This window comes from Fulmarus glacialis, unplaced genomic scaffold (genome assembly GCF_000690835.1).
Source record: "Fulmarus glacialis isolate BGI_N327 unplaced genomic scaffold, ASM69083v1 scaffold46019, whole genome shotgun sequence".
NCBI lineage: Eukaryota > Metazoa > Chordata > Aves > Procellariiformes > Procellariidae > Fulmarus > Fulmarus glacialis.
This window is the reverse complement of record NW_009234784.1, coordinates 17,674-34,573: the sequence shown is the minus strand read 5'-3', so window position 1 is coordinate 34,573 and position 16,900 is coordinate 17,674. Positions and strand designations below refer to the sequence as shown.

The 16,900-nt window shown below is 39.9% G+C and overlaps 1 protein-coding gene across 1 annotated transcript; it reads right to left on the bottom strand.

The window, feature by feature from the left end:
• Positions 1–862: 862 nt before the first annotated feature.
• On the bottom strand, positions 863–14,946 carry CPO (carboxypeptidase O). The gene is made up of 11 exons (XM_009585745.1): positions 14,854–14,946; positions 11,532–11,607; positions 10,986–11,110; positions 8,345–8,459; positions 7,195–7,296; positions 6,310–6,414; positions 5,571–5,681; positions 4,300–4,390; positions 3,497–3,699; positions 2,472–2,556; positions 863–1,248 (listed from the first exon to the last, which is right to left on the bottom strand). The coding sequence occupies exons 1-11, from the start codon at positions 14,931–14,933 to the stop codon at positions 980–982; spliced, it is 1,362 nt and encodes a 453-aa protein (XP_009584040.1). The 5' UTR covers positions 14,934–14,946; the 3' UTR covers positions 863–979.
• Between the last annotated feature and the right edge of the window lie 1,954 nt (positions 14,947–16,900).

Here is a 16,900-nt window from a genome sequence, read left to right as displayed (position 1 = left end):
GCTTCCAGCTTCGCATGAGGATCCCAGGCAGATCCCTGCAGGCTGCAGGCTCTCCCAAGTGATGGGGTCCTTCTGCAGAGTCAGCCCCAAAGGATTAAGGTGGTTTGTAAGAAAGGCACCCCTCTGTAACTAGGCTTTCTTTACGTACCATCTGTAATGAAATCCCTTAGGAGTCTGACTTTAGGAGAGTATTTGTTGCCATCAGTCACACAGTTTTGGAAGTTGAGGATGCAAAGAAATCACTCTCTGGTCTGCTCTGTAGGAATAGCATCCCATCCTCATCTTCCTTTTCCCTTTCCGTTTTGTATTTTTGAAGGATTTGGACAGTTCTATCTTCACTAATCTGACTGCATCTAAGTGACAGGGCCACACCTCTTGTCTGGCCCCACACACTTGCACCAGCTCAACTCTTCAGCTTGTTTCAGGCTGCTGTTGATGGTTGTCTGATTATGACCTTTCACCAGCTTTTGAGGCCCTGTATTTTCTGGTAAATCACAATGTGGCAGTTTAGGGAAGGAAGGTGGATGTCAAGCAAGCTGTCCAATTTTCTGTAGTGGGAACTGGGGACATTTAAGTCTCACAGGCATCCTGCTACTGCCAGCAAGACCCAGGAGTCAGCGGAGTCAGGCGGTGGGGAGAATTGTGACAGAGCAGGACTGTAGCTGACAGAAGGGCTGCACAGGCCCAGGTGAGCCCCTGAAAACATGCTCGAGAACCAGGGAGTAATAGCGCTCTCTGTGTACTCAAGCTGGCTTCTTGCAGAGCCAGCAAGTGAAGCTTGGGAAATTGCCACAGCTCTTCATCGTTTCCTCCTTCCCTAAAACACAGCTATCAAAACCACAAGTGGATGCTTGTATTTTGTGGGATAAGCCTTTACTGAAATACTTGATATTTAGTTCCTCTGCTCATCTAATTTTGTCTTTTCAAAGGGACATTATACTTTACATGGGAGTCTCTTGCTGGGTTCTCTAAGCCGTTTTTAAGAAATAGTCCATGTAAGTACAACACTCAGGCAAAGGCTCAGGCCCAGGCTGCTGGAGGTCAGCGTCACAGCCCCACCTGCGAAGTACTTCTGATCAACATAGTCTATGATAGTTGTCACGGCCAACATAGTCTCCTCACATGTGGGTTGGATCTGGTCAGGGGGTAGAACAAATCCATGAGTACCCTTGTCTCGCAGTTCAAATGTGTAGGAGAAAGGAATGCCAATCATGTGAGCCCAGTCCCGTGAGGAGCCTGAGTTACTGTCTGTGAATTTAAAAATACAGGGGAGATGTAAGTATTAAGCATGGTTCTTTGAAAATGCTTCTTGCTATAGTTAATGCAAGATTATACCAGAATCCCTGAACTAAGCAGTAACCATATATCACTGTGACATGGAGAGCAGAGTTTCTAGGTGCAGCAATTCTTAATTATACTAAAAGTTTTCCATGGAGTTTCCTAAATGAAACAATCCTCCGTAAGATGGTATTGTACAATAATAGGAGATGAGTTCCAGGGATTCTGTGTTTTTAGCATTTTACTGTGATTAGTGTGGGGTACAAGATGGATTGGCCATTTGTCTCTTCTGGTACTTCATTTCCTACATTGACACTGCCTGGAATTTATTTGTATATTTGTTTTTAAGCATAATTTTGGTCAAGTCTGAAAAATTTCTGGCTACTCTCTGTATCACTGTTCATCTGCCTCATGGATCTTTTTTCTTACCTATTCAGTGGAAGTATAAACCCTGGCAAAATGCAGTCCTAGGCATGGACAAGTTACCTTATACTTACACCTCACTGCTTATGCGGTAGGTGACTTGTGTGACTCAGGGACTGGCACAGACAGATGCTGTGAAATATGCAAAACCGCCTGGGTACTGGAGCCAACTACTTACTGTACTGAGCGACTAGTGTGACTTATTGTTTACTGGGAAAAGATTGGGTTTACCAGGCAGTCTCTAGGGCCCTCTAGTCCTCTAACTAAAGGCTGTCAACTAGTATCAGCTGTGATGGTGTGGGCATGATGTGGCTATCCAGTCTATTAGGAACGATGCTGAAACCAACATATTTCACACAGAACTGCAAATAGCTGCCATGTGATAATGTCTGATGGAGTAACAGTAGACCTGATTGGGATTTTAATTTTTACTTGACTCCAGTGAAGACAAATAGGAGTTTTGCTGCTGACTTCAGCAGGGTCAGGATGATCTATCACCAATCTCCTTCTGTCCCCTGTGATGTATTTGTGAGGAATTCGTGTAGGAACCAGCTTCTGATCAATGCTTCCTTCCTTCCCGCAGTCAGCTTTATAATGTACAGTGTTATCTTGTATTCAAATGACTGCTGCTTAGATGTTCCACTGAACCAGCCCATTAAATATTACTCAAAAAGGAAATTCAGCAAAACAGTACTTACTGATGCCTGTGATACAAGAATGACTCTTCTTTGAAAAACAGAGCAATCAAAGGGAAACGTAAAGAAACTTACATAAAATTAAAGAGGTTGGTCCTACTTCATAGCTGGTTCCATACTTTCCCATCAGGGCAGCAGCCGCTTTCTCTGCAACATGCATCTGTAAGTTCAAAATAGGAACAGCATTGTCATCAATGCCAGTACATTTGGCAATTATTTTGAGTGGACCAAAATTTTTGTCCCTTTCAGCTTTACATTTACATATGATCAGCTTTCAGTTTTGATATTATTAGTTCAGGACTTTAGAGAAACCCATTACAAACATTTGGGGAAATTGTTCTTGATTTTTTTAACACAAATTATGTTAAAATTTTACAAATTACTCTGCTATTAGGTAGAAAAGATATTTGCTTTGTTGTAAAGCTAGAGGGCTGTATTTTGGAGAATTAGAATCTGTGCTGTATAGCATACTGATATTGACGACAGCACTGATTGATGTCTTACATTTGTTATATTGCCATAGACTCTGTATCCCACCATCTTTAGAAACTGAGCCATAGTGAAGCCATAAATGACTTCTCCAATGACTCATATGAAGTCTGAACCCAAGTCCCTCATGCTCCTGGCTAGTGCTCCAGCTACTGGAATGTTTATACATACACGTTAGAACACTCAGAAACTGAGGGGAGAAGTAACTAAAAAGTAGGTGCCTACTTTGCTCCCATTCTCCTAGTGAGCACATTTGGAATACTTTCTGGACACAATTGTGACAACCATGTGTGTACAATGTGCTGGCATCCTGAAGTGCTAACGCATTCTTGTATGCAGCAAGAACTTGGCGCTCTTCTTCACTTATCTTGCATTGCAGTAACCCTATCTGTAATAGTTCATTTTTCCTGATTTGAGATGAAGGATTAGGATTAATTCTGAGGCAAATAAACCTTGCTGATACTGCACAGAGGGGGAGTAACTCTGGGAGCCAAGCCCCTGAATAAGCCCAGCTCCTGTGAAGGAAAGGCAAGAGGGCAGATAGAGTTGTGCCATGTGCTACTGCCTGTACTTGTTCTCTACAAGTGTAGAAGATGAATGTTTTGCCCTACCAGTTCTTCACTGTTACTTGGAGGTTTAGTTGTGGAACCATACGGAGTGAGGATGTACTGTCCGTAGGAGTGAATTGTTAAATAGCACAAAATGTCACTCTTCTTCCTTTCGATAAACTGAGCCACAGCTCTTGTCTCAGGCTCTGATTCTGGTCCAGATCCACAGAAGATTTCACTGCTGCATTTATAAGAAACACCAATACCTGGAGAAGAATACAAAAAGTGAATCAAAGGAGAGACATATACGCGCCGGTTCAAAGGGAACAGGAAATTTACCTTGGAGTATTAAGGCATGTGTTTATGTGGGCAGGGAGACTAGACAGCTCAGTGGGACCTTAACATTTTACACTGTTGGTAGCAACTAAAATTTGCTACAAGACTGAAATATTTAATGCACATTTACAGGCTGGCTGCAACGAAAACACTCTGACACCACCACAGTGTACCACCTGCCAGGGAAGCTTTGGAGGCTCCTTGAAATTCACGGCAAACAAAAATACTGTCTGTTAAGTGACTAACTCCTCACATTGCTGCCTAGAGCTGATGCTTGCTCCTGCAGTGAATTAGAGGTATAGTTATATAAGCAGCAATTTTCTGCTCACAAAAATAAATGCCAATTTATTGGCATTTTTAAGTCAATGACTTAATATTATTACAAATTAGGTTTAGGTTTTTATTTTTACATATGTCTTGATGACAATAAGATGAGTATTCCTTTCTTAGAGGACTTCATCTTATTTCGGAGACTAGTTATTACTCTTGCTTTACATTTGTGTTGCTGATCTGAAATACGTGGAACTTACTGCCCCAGGAGGAATTGAAATTTCGGTTCAGATCTGTCCCATAGCAGGTGCCATTCATATGTAGAGAACGGTTTTTCCTCCACAAACGATCCTAAACAAAAGTAACTTCAGTTACATGACAACAACTCAATGATCCATAGGGCCTAGTGATAATATGGTGTAAAGACTCCTTTATTTTAGATCTCTGCATTCTGAGTATCTCTTGCATTGTAACAGTGCAACTCTGTGTGCAAGGGTGGTAAAGCTTAGTGATAGAACATTTTATCTACTACAGCCAGGCTGTCATATTCCACAAGCCTGCATGCACCTTGAAATGAGCCTCCTGAGCTTTAAAAAAAAAGTATGCTTTTTCTGTAGTTCTCAACTGCTTCCATGCAGTATTGCACTCCTAAGAAAGACTTGGCATTGTGAGCGATACCTCTGTGTCCAAGAGACAATAGCTGAACTTATGTTTGTATCAGATTCAAGAAGATGAATGCTTTTTTGTCAGCTAATCTTGCTGCTGCTCCTTGGTTTCCTGCTATACTCACTGCTATACTTGGTTCCCTGCAGACCTCACTGCACTGCCTATATGAGCTTCCCAGCTGAATTACCTGTGCATCCAAGTGTAATGTGTGGTATGCCCCAACCCTGCTGGGGAGCAAGTTGGGAGACAGCAGGATCCACATGGCAGTAGGTTGAGCCTGTTGGGCCATGCTGAGGTCCTGCATTTAAAAAGTGTTTCAACTGGGCTCAGGAGCCTGGAAACACGATGAAAGTTGCTGAAGAACAACATTTTGCATTACCCTCCATATCAGAAAAGGAAGATTATTTGGGAGGGCGCACCTATTTCAAAACCAAATAGCCAAATATTTGACCAATTATCCTCCTGTCCCATGCTGCAAAGGTGCTTAGACCCATCTGCTAGTTGAGATCTCTTGCGAAGAACAACTGACTCCTCCAGACATGCTTAACTCCATCAACCAAGCCTTGAGCTGTTAGCAGGGAAGTAAGTCCATCCCTAGAAACCCAAAAGCAATTGATCCTGTGGTTTTGTCCTTCTCTCTTCCCAAGGCTCGTGACATTTGCTAGGAATTTTTAGCCCTGTAATCTCAAGTGACTGCTGATTTACCAGCAGAAACAAAACCTCTCTGCCATGAGAGGATTTGTGTGCGTAATGATTCTGTTACTGTTCTCTCTTTAAATATAATTGCTATGATTGTGTCTAAAATTAACAAAACATGCTGTGCAGATGTAACTTTCAGTCTAGTTCCTGGATTTTCACTACTTACTTTTTCCCAGGAATAGATGTAGCCATCAATATTGAGGACTGGCAAGACGTAGAGGTCCAAGTTCTGCAGAAATCTGCTTATCTTTGGGTCAGATTTGTAATTTTGAAGAATCTGAAAAGAAAAAATACAGAGGACTGAGCAGAGAATCTAGTGGTAATCACTGGAAAGAGCTAGTTTAGAACTATCATCAGGGAATCACTCACTCCTGGATATTGCCATGGTATCCAAGAGCTACTTGATCCCCAGATATGTTGAGATATCTACCTTTTGCCATTAACAAAGTGACAGTGTATCCAGTTATAGTGTACTTCATATGAATACAGTCTCGCAGGTATGAAAGCTGCATGATAGCATACTTGTGTGCCAGGTACTTTCAGTACACGTGGAACATTGCTATACCATATCTTAGGGTTGCTTTATTCCAGGGGGACTGTGACTTTGTGATGCAGAGAGGATTGATCCAAAAGCCACTGTGGGAAATGGAGAGATTGCCATCAAGTTCAGTGGCTTTGGAATCACTTCAGGTGGAGGAAACAATGTGCTAACAAATATTGTCCCATATCTCATCTCAAACTGTGATTTGGACTTAGGTCTCCACAGGTATCTCTACTATGTACTAATTTTAAAAATCATATTTTAACAGAAAAAGTATAATTCTTGGTACTACGGTAGAGAAGAGAACTGAAGTATCCAAAGTGATACTTTTTTAAATTATCTAAGTGGAAAAGTGAGGACTCACTTCTTTCACAAACCACTGGCAGAAGGCTGGAGAGATCCATTCTCTGGCATGAATCCCACAGTCCATCCAAATGATCTTTTTGGTTTTATCTGATGGTTGACTGATCTGAGAGAGTGTAAAAATGATGATTTGGAAAACTGTTACATTACAATAAAATAGCCTAGCATAATACAGAAAGTAAAGAATGCGCCTTGATATGCCATTGACCCATCTGAGATTATTCTTATTACAGACATCATTATGACAAGCTCTTCTTTCTAATAACCCCATCTCCATAGTATCGCAGGGCAAGAGTTTTCAAGTGTCTGTTGAGCAGGAGTGTCAATAAAACAGTTTCTTTTTCATTTATATTAGTCATTCAAAGGACTGGTTGTTCTTAGTTTGAGATTCTTTTTTTTTTAGAGTGGGAAGCACAAAAAGGCAGGGAATCTAATTTTACTCAGTGATAGGAACAGATTAGGTAATAACTAACCCAATTATTAAGACTATGGTTTTTACTAGAGCGTCCAATAAAAAAATGTCATGGAATGCTCCTAGCAGAAAGGCTATATGCTGTAAAAAGTAATAAAAACAACAAAACAAAACTCTTTATCCTCACACACAGCTGTTGCCAAGCTAGTTTCAGCTTGATTTGTATTTCTAAACAAGACTTCACTTAAATTTGTTGTTTTAACTGCATAATAGCAATAGCAAGGTTATGGTGATAGCGTATATGAAAGTTGGCAAATCTTACTGTACTGTAGAGGAGTAAGACCATCTCCTGTTATTTCAGTGAATGAGCACTGTCTTAGGAAAGAGAATCACTGAGGATCTGAATCCTCTCTTCTCCTGTGTACTTTTTTGTGGAGATACCTTTCATTCATTTTAAGAAAGCTCCTCCCTTACCTGCAGATAATACATTGTTCGATTCTCGATTGTCTTCCCCAGGTAGCGCTGAGTCACCAGCTCACTGTTGCTCTTCTGGATCTGAGTCATCCATTGATAAATCTGAAATAGTCACGGAGAATTCTTGGTCCGAAGTGGGAGTTTCCTTCCCTTTCCCACCTCCATTTCCAGATTAAAGCATTTTATTTTGTTTAGACAAACAACATTTGCTTCAGAGTTTATTTCAATCTGTGATATCACTTAACACTCATGGAAGGCCTTCCACTTGCCTCTGAGCAAAGGCATGGTCATATCTCACTGGGTGTTAAAAGATAACATCACTGCAATACAACACCGATACTCTACTCTGGATCTCATTCAACATGCCCATCTTATTGGGCATATTTCTGTTGACTTCACCAGACATAGAGCCACACCATCAAATCTTCAAGAGGCTATTACAGTCTCTTCCCTATCAGTACTGATTTTCCACATCTGAGTTCAGCAGCAGTTATCCCCAGTGGGTAACTCAAACAAAATATACATGAGGATTGACTCTGCTCTCTCTCTCTTATTATGTGGCTAGGAGGAAGAATACCATCATGCTCTGCCTTTGTCCAGGCTTACCCACTGGTCTGTGAAACATAGCACCAAGAAGTCTTCACTACCCACCCTCATGACTTTATTCTCTCCTGAAGCATCCAAACCCTGTCCTTAAATTACTTCTTTCTACAGGTCTCCCACTGATCACCTCTCTTCCTCAGAGACTGCAATAGTCATTGCACTTCACATTTGGCTCAGCATCAAACATACTGGGGCTTAAATGAATAAATATTAGAGATAATGATAAAGCATAATAGGGTAGAAAGGTAGCAAACCAATCAACTGAATGCCAGAATATTATTTGCAAAACAATATGGCTGCTTCACGCAGAGCATTTAGTTTTGGTCAGCAAGGAATTGAGGATTTAATCAAAATCAATGGCAAATTCGTGTTCAATTCAGCCGGGCCAAAATTCTAGTCAGGGAGTAAGGACTGATTCTGCAAAGAAGAAAGCCAGAAAGAGCTCCACTGACTTCAGCTGAGCTTTCTGCAAGCACAGAGTTGCTTGCTGTGGCATTTACAAAATAGCAGCAATAAAGAAAGCAAGCAGACTTGGGTTCTTCTTTACCTCTTCCATTGAATGATATTGGGTGTAGACATAACCTTCTGGGGCTCGCCTGTGGCGGCTCCTCTCCCTTGGCATGCTCCGATCCACAAGTTCCTGCACATCAGGTATTAGGACTCTGAGGGGAGGGGAAAGAGAGAGATAGAAAAGAAAACAATCCCTAACAATTACTGCAGAACTGCCATGGTCAGCACATTGCTTACATCAACAAATGAAAGGATTTAGCCTATTCTGTTGTGGACTGCCTGGCAAATTCATCACCATCAGCATAATGGTTACTTTCATGTAAGAGAAAGTTCAAAGTACTGAGATTTTCACTGGGTTTTAACAATGAAGTAATAATTTTACCAGATTTTTTTTTAAAGACAATTTTCTACAAAAAAATGTTCAATATCTTTCTTTTCTTCACCACTTCTACTTCTGGGCAAAACTCTAAAATACCACCTTTTGGGAAAAGGAGGAAAAAGTGAAAAATTTACAATTAGTGTTTCATTGTATTTTCTGGAGATATTTTCAATTTGCAAAGACTTCACAGAAGTATTAATTGCAATTTGCAAAAATCAGAACTAAACTCCCTCTTTCCTTCAAAAAGCTCTTCTTGCTTTTTAGCTACAAATTAGTTCAGAAATAAGTATGGCACATGCATGATTCCATGATCAAGGGAGTCAATAAAACCTTTTCCTTGGCTTCAGAGGACTTTGGATCATACACTGTGCTTTCTCACTGCAATCAGCCCCTTGTAACACTTACAAATCTGTGCTCATTGTAAGCGCTTGCGATAAGACAATTGCGAAGGTAGCTTAAACATTGTTGATTTCAAACACTCTAAGTGCTAATAGGCTATTTTGCTGACAGTAGCACTGATTGGCATTTCTCGAAACTGCACATAAGAAACTTTCAAGAGTAGTTACAGCTGACTTTCACTCTGAGCTTTGATGTTTATTCACATTTGAACTTCAAACTAAAATTCAGGCAGTGCAAATTCCCATAAACTGAAACCACACATGCAAAATGCCTTATCAGAGCTCTGGAGAATTGAAATCCCAGAGTCTGACATGGTCAGAATATTGATGTTCTGATTATAATTTGTCATTTATGTCTCTATCATTATATACCTAACTGTCATGTTACCTTCCTTGCATGTCAACTGCCTTCTAAAAGGTGGTTCCTGCTTTGAATCTGTTATAGGAACTTTAACTCTAACATTGCTGTACTCATCTCAACCCCTTTGCAATACAAAGCTAAAATTTCAGCTTGATTATTAAATTACCCACCTCTTTCTTTAGGACCCTACACAAGGTGGATACAGGTCTGGCCCCAATCCAAGGAAAAAAAAAAAAAAAAGCATAAGCTGCTAACTTCAGTTTAGTCTTGAAATTTCCACTAGCATCTGTTGAGACGATTAGAAAATGAAGAGGCTTGATATAAATAAGAGGTTAAATATCTTCTGGAACATTGACTAAGTCCTGAATACCTAATCCTGATGCTAGGTCATTTCTACTGGCTCCCACCTCATCTCTCTCCATCTCTGGTTGTCAGGGCATCACACTTACTAAAAAGAATGTCGGGCAAGATGCAGGATGTCCAGATCAGCTTTAACTATAAACAGCTTTGAAGTGGCACCAATCCTCCTTTAACTTATCTTTGATTGGTAAATATCAGTGTATATCCATCGGCCATTTGTCACCAGCCCTGAATGACTACAGGATTGTTTATATGAAATATAGTAGCTACTGGTTACCTGAAAAAGTCAGTTCCAAATGGGAATGGGACTGTGTAAGGAATAGTTCTTATTTAATCCCATTTGGCTTTATAAACACTCTTTGTATCTGGATTAGATTTGCTGATTGGAAGTAGAAGCATGGCAGTTAGTGAAGCTGTGTGGCTGGGTAGGTGTGATAAAACATCATGGGCTATTTGCATCTCGTGGCTCCCAATTGTGTGCACAGTGGGGACCTGCCACAGGGACCTTTGTCCCAGGCTGGGATGTCTCTGTTTGGCTGGATGGTGCCAGGAAATTCTCACAAGCCTGATGGGGAGGATAGGGGTAGGAAACTGCAGCTTTGAAGAAACTGGCTGAATAATCACTTTGAAAAGGCTCTTCTCCAAACCAGAGGAGCAACAAAAGACAGGGAAGGGAAAAGGAGAGCTACGGAGACCGCTTCTCTGCAGTGACACTGATTAAACCTTTGGGCTCTCCAAAACAGGGAGGACACTGTGTTCAAGTACCCATGCTTCCCAAGAGCAAAGCATGCTCCTATAAGTAGTGGTTGTACCAAGTTTGGCTTCCTGACTTTAGACTAAAAAACTGAGTCATATATCTGAACGCCATCCTCTGCCACTGAGAAGGCAACAGCAGGAAACAAGACAGATTGGGCTGTCTCAGATCCCAGCTCCAAATTCACAGTCCAGGCTAGTTGGAAGGTGAATAAACAGGGCATAGGGGCATGTGCTTTTAAAACTCAAAGGTATATATAGCATCTGTGCATTGGGCAGGTCAAAGTAAGTTGGAGGCACTTGGAGCAAAGGTTGGGTCCTATCATCGGTACTTGCTGACTGTTCATTGGAAAGGGCTAAGTCCTTTTGTGATAGCAAGGAAGATTGTTAGAGCCAGACTTTCCCATCAGGAAATTAGAGGTTTTACTTGTAAGAGATCATGTGCTGATCTAGGCTGTCTTTCACCTCCTCCACCAGAGGGGCTGGGACCCTTATGTGCAGGTCTTCTCCAGCCCAGATATCTTCAGGCAGCAGGGGCTTCCACAAATCCAGCTGTGCAGAGGAGAAAAAAGAAATGCACAAATCAAGCTCTGTTTTCAGAATGAGAAAATACATTTAAGGTAGAGTAGCTGCATATCAATAAGTGGAAGAAGTTTTCCTTCAAATTCTCCCCTTAGCTATTCTCCAGCCATCTGTTCATAGAGCATGCAGCACAGGCTTAATGTTTCCATTGACTCCAGCATCACTGAGAAGGAGCAGCACCTTCACAGAGCCATGCAAGGAAACTAACTTCTCCCCATATATTCCTTCAGGTAGTGGAAGGGCAATTCCACCCTACACTAAGAAAAATAGTTAGGTAAAGCTTTTTCAAGTTTACTTTAACCTTCGTTCCTGTCCAAAGTTATATGCAAATCTGTTTTACAGCCCAAGACCCCTCTCTGCTTTTTGGGCACACATGGTTATTATTACTCACGAGTAAAGTGCTGCAAAGATGCTGAAGATGCTGGACTTGCTGAAATGTTTCTGGCACAATATGCAAAACCTGATCCCTGGAAATTCAGCAGAGAAACAAGATCAGTTTTAATGTCTGTTAAAGTATCCATGATTTCATAAGTCAAAAGGAGATATTGTGTTATGTAGAAGGAAAACAGAGCATGTAACTGAGTGCTGTACCAACAAAAACATGTCTGAGTGATGAATTCCTGGAATGTTTTAGTTACAAATAGGACTAAGCGATGTGAGTTTTCTGTTGCTAGAGCGTTAGGTTAACTCTGCTTCCTTGCCAGTGGCAATTCTTTATTCACCATACCAGCTTCACTGAAGCCAACTGCTCACATGAGCCCTGGTGTGTGTTTCTGCCTTTGCAGGACCAGGGCCAAAAAAAGATCATTGGTAATATATAGTAAACTATTTATTTGATAAGATGTCACTTTTTTTTTTTCTCCTGTTTGGGAATTACTCTATTATCCCAGATAGACTTGGTGCTCTGCTGATCTACTTCAGCATGCAAAAACATTATATAGCCATGATAAATGAACATTGCTAAGAGCTTGAGATGTTCACAAACTACTTGTCATAAGAATAGCCAATTTATTCCGCAAATAGTGAATAGTGTGGTCTCCAGAATTGCATATTCTTACTCAATTTGCAGGAAACAAAAATTTCTAGTACAGGATCTATCATTTTATATTTCTAGAGAAGATACACAGATCCAGTGTCTGAGTACATATTTTCATGAGGCCCCATGAAATTTTCATTTACTACAGGCTTAATCTGAAAAAGAATATTGAAAGTTTACAAAGAACAAATTAAAATGGTTGGAAATGCAGAAAAAGCAAATCTGTATACTCTATTAAAAAACCCGTTGTAATTATTTTTCTAATTTTTTTTCAATGTTTGTTCAGATCAACTTTCCAGGACTGGTAGCAAGTGTGACATTTTTAATGAAAGGATTTCATAATGAAGAGTGGATTTTGATGACTATATTACATAACTCAAAGGTGAGATAGCAGTTATCCACTACTGATGTGATAGAATGGGGAACCTGAGAAATGTTTGTATTTGTTAGTAACCAATAACTACTGCTTCACAGTCTCCTTCAGTGACTTCAATGGGCCTTGGAACGTTTACAGGACAATTACAAAAAAAGAACATTTTACATTTTAAAGCTTTTGTAACAGAAATTCTTGTTGCAAAAGCCTTGCATACCTTTTTATTAAAGCCATGGTCATTGCGGTCATCAATATAATATGTTCTCATCATCTGAACTGCAACTGCTATAATTTGTGCTTCCATACCCAAATGTACAATTATCAGCTTAATATACATGCAAATAGAATTCACTATTCATTCACATTATCCACTGAAAAATAGGGGGATTTGGGTTTTTTCCCATCTCTCTTGAAAATATCACCTTTGCTAATAGAGAAACGTAGAACTTGATAGTTAAAATGGGCTGTTTACTACTGGTTCAGGAGACGCTGTTAGCGTATAGGACCCTCATCTATGGGGCAAAATGATTACATTTGCATTGCTAACGATTTGGTACAACAGCCATGATATCTTTGTAATAAACCTTGTAGATGCAGGATAAACATCTTTGCTAGGAGAATAAACATCTCAGCTGCAGTTCAGAGTTTATTCTCTCTAAATGCCTGGGCTTGCTTTGCTCTTTGTCTATCATGAAGGGAAACAATATCCTGTAATATCTTTCTATCCTCATTGACATTATGTCTTAATTACACCAAATGAAAGAAATGCCAGACAGTCAGATTGCTGCCAGATGGCCAGCTCTTATTTACTGATAAACCTTTTACAATAACCAGTGTGGAGACAAATCATTTTTAATAGTAAACTAAGATTAGAAAGCACACACTCGTTTATGATTATGGACTAGGATTCTCAGTGGAGAAGTGCAAAGTCAGCCCATGTGACCATGTGAGAACAACAGTTTTTTAAATGCTACAGTTAAGCTTTCTTACCAGATTAAAGGACTGTTCTCAGCACAAGCTGTGTTTCCTTGGATGCTTATAGATTGGATATACCATTTAAGTTGTTGAACAGAGCAAATGACAACGAAAATGGGCTTTACTAGCCATTTCATCTTTGTGCAGGTGCTGCCCACCCAAAGTCACACTGACCATTCGATTAAGTGTGGTTTTAAATCTCATACAAGTACTCAACAGATTCAGTCCTGGACAGCAATTAGAAAGAAAAATGAACACTACATTACCAAGGGTCTGTTGAATTCTGTTCAGTGAAATTGACAGGCTCTGACTGCGTACCTGATACAAATCTAAAGATTAAATATTATCCAAGGGAAATAACACATTTAATAAGCAGGAGCTTTGCCAGGAGAGTTGTTGAACGGGTATACTGTGAAGGAACTTACTTGCAGTAGGTATTGCTTGATGTTCTCTCCTTTTTAAAACTATATTCTGGGGATATAATTAGTCTAGAGGCATTCAGCACTGGGCTACTTTCTCTGTTTACTTTAGAAAATTCCATATATAAAGTATATACATGGATAGCTGGCCTCCACACTGTATTTGTGCCCCTCCTGCAAATCCCAACTGCTGTAAAGGCAGAGTGACCTATCACTGCTTGTAAAGTTGAGGGTGAATGAAACAAAATAGTTTAGGTAGGCAAACAGCATAATTTTATATCACTCATTTTCTAACGAAGCAGAACTGAGAATGGAGAATACAGCAAAACTAGACATTTCATACTTTTAAAAAACATTAATCAATAATAAAAAATGTGATAATCTCATTCTCTGAACACCTTGGGGTGAAGATTGTCTGGACCAACTCCATTAGCTTTTTTTTGTTATTGTTACAGTTTTCCAACAGGGATTCAGTATCTGAGCTGCTTTTGAGACACCATCTTTTTCACATACCCTCAGCTGTCTTTTATTAATGGGTATAATTTTGCTCAGTCATCCCCCCACTTTATATTCAGAAAAGGCATTTTATTCCTACAGGATCTGATTTCAAAGTTCATTATGAAAGAGGCTAAGCCAAATTAATTTCAGCTAATGGAAGCAGAGCATCCTGAGGTGCATTTGAGAGGCATTCTGTGCCTCCTACGGCTGCAGCCATATCTTTGTTGGCTTGGATTTGGTTCACTCTTTCTTCATTTCCCATCTTTACGTTTTCTTTCCAAATCTTACAAAGCTTACAGCTTAGTAACCCTATCTCCAGGTTTTCAGTTCATAATTGTTATTATTATTCTTACTCAGTTCCTGGGAATTTCACTGCATGCACAATTCTTCATGATACCCTGTTCACACTCACCCGTCATATTGCAATTTCAAGCTGAGTTTTCCAGGAATTAGCATCCCCAGAGAAAAGATGATCCCAAGAAAAAGCCACATCTTTGTGCAAAGAACCCAGCCCCAACAGTGCAAGACTAGAGAGGAGGAGGATAGATCTGGACTGAACACTTTATTTGTACAATTATAATATATAACCAGACTTATCCTGGAAGGGAACCTGCCCTTGTTGAATCATTAACTTCACTTTTAAATAGTTCTACTTTTTCTTAATTCTCCAAGCTCTCTTCCATACCCCAAAACACAAATATATACAAATAGCAACATTCTCACGGAAGCACTTCTTCTAAGAAGTAAGAAGATTTTTCTATATGTCACCTTCGAATCTTTGAAAATGCTATGTGACAAAGTTGGTAATCATTGGAAAAAGTGTTACCTGCAAGGTCCATGGCAACATAGCTTATTAGATTAGCTTATAAAAATCATAGGGATGGGAAGAACGAGGGAAGAGTGGTAAAACAAGCTCCATCCTTGCTATCTTCCTTTCTGTGTTTGTGTCTTTGTGGAGCACTTCTTTGACCTCTTAACTGCAATTCTGTCACTTGACTAGCCAAAGAAACAACCAACATTCTGGTAAAAGGGAAAGATGGGGACATCAGAGTCTCATCTAACCACTTTCAGTTGGACCAGATCAGTCTCTGGCCACAGACTATCAACTTTACACTGTCATAAAGAGTGTTTTTATTATATACTCAAAACAGTGGGCTGGTTACTATCTGAAATATTTAATTTCTTGCTTAGTTCATAGATCAAGAGTAGACAGTTGAATTCCTTAATAGACTACAGTTCTTCAGAAAGAAATTGTTTCGCTCAGCTTCTCTCCTGGATTAAAGCTATCCCATGGTGATTTAATGCAGAAAACTGCATGGATTTTGGGTGAAGAGAGTCTAGTAAGTCAGTTTGTTTGTGTACACATGCAATGGACATTAACTGTAATTATGGTATCTTTGTAAATCTTTCTCATCAAAGTATGAAGTCCTCTGACATTACTACCAAGGCTGTCATCAAGGAAACAGGCAGCAGAACTGTCCCAGTATAAAAGGAACTAATTCAGAAGTGTGTTCTCACAAAACCGGGCTGCATGCAGGAGAAGAATATGTTCTTCTTCATAAATCACACCAGACCCTTCCCATTTTATTGCCACATGCTGTAACCTGCTCAACAGCCTGAACCTGAAAGTGGTGAATATTTCCCTCCATGTAGATACCCAACCTACAGTGACTTCCAGAAGAGCTGGAGGAAGTCCAGTTTACAGGATTAGAGGCAGCTCCATTTGTGAGGAATCAGAAAAACAAACTCACGTTGGAAGACCATATTCCGTACTGACACTCAGGACATCTGCTCAGATAACCTTTGCTTTTGCTTCCTTTGTCTACACCACTGCTATGAGGTGGACTAATGTTTTGAAGTCTTCTGCAGTGTTGTCTGTGCCCTTTTACCAGAGCTGGCTTTGAACTGGGGTTCAATCCCTTGACAGGGACTTAAAATCTAGGAACAAAAAAAATGGAGGCATAGGGGAAAAAACCAAAAGACTTAATCTTTTTTTTTCTCTCTTGCAAAAAAGACACGCACAAACAGAGCAAATCATGATATGCACTAAAATTCAACTCCAGCCCAAAGCTTACACCTCCATGCTGAAAGCAGAAGGTATTTATCCTGTGGTGAAAACATTACTCCTATGATGCCAAATAGTTATTCAGATAGATAGAGTCATTTTGCTTAATGGGCATAGGATTCAGAAGAAATGACAGTTGCTTGCTAGGTCTTTGATTCAAATTCCTTTGAAGTCTAGTTGATTTTAATGGGCTTTAGATGAAAGTCCTGTGCAAATAATTATGAACGTTTCTCACTGATTTAAAAAATTGACTTGTTTTGGGACTTCAGCAGAAGATTTGTTCATAAAAGACAATACTTAAGTATGTACTTAACGTTCAGCTTGCAAGCAGCCCTGCTGAATTCAGAATAAAAGCCACTAGAGACTTTATTCTGCCACCAATGCAAAAATATCT

Excerpts from the sequence above, each read along its gene's own strand:
- CPO (XM_009585745.1), bottom strand. The coding sequence starts at position 14,933 with ATGTGGCTTTTTCTTGGGATCATCTTTTCTCTGGGGATGCTAATTCCT. Across the intron at positions 11,111-11,531 it reads ATCTTTGCAGCACTTTACTC|CTGGATTTGTGGAAGCCCCT; the intron begins GTGAGTAATAAT and ends TCCTCTGCACAG. Across the intron at positions 3,700-4,299 it reads TTTCAATTCCTCCTGGGGCA|GTATTGGTGTTTCTTATAAA; the intron begins GTAAGTTCCACG and ends ATTCTTCTCCAG.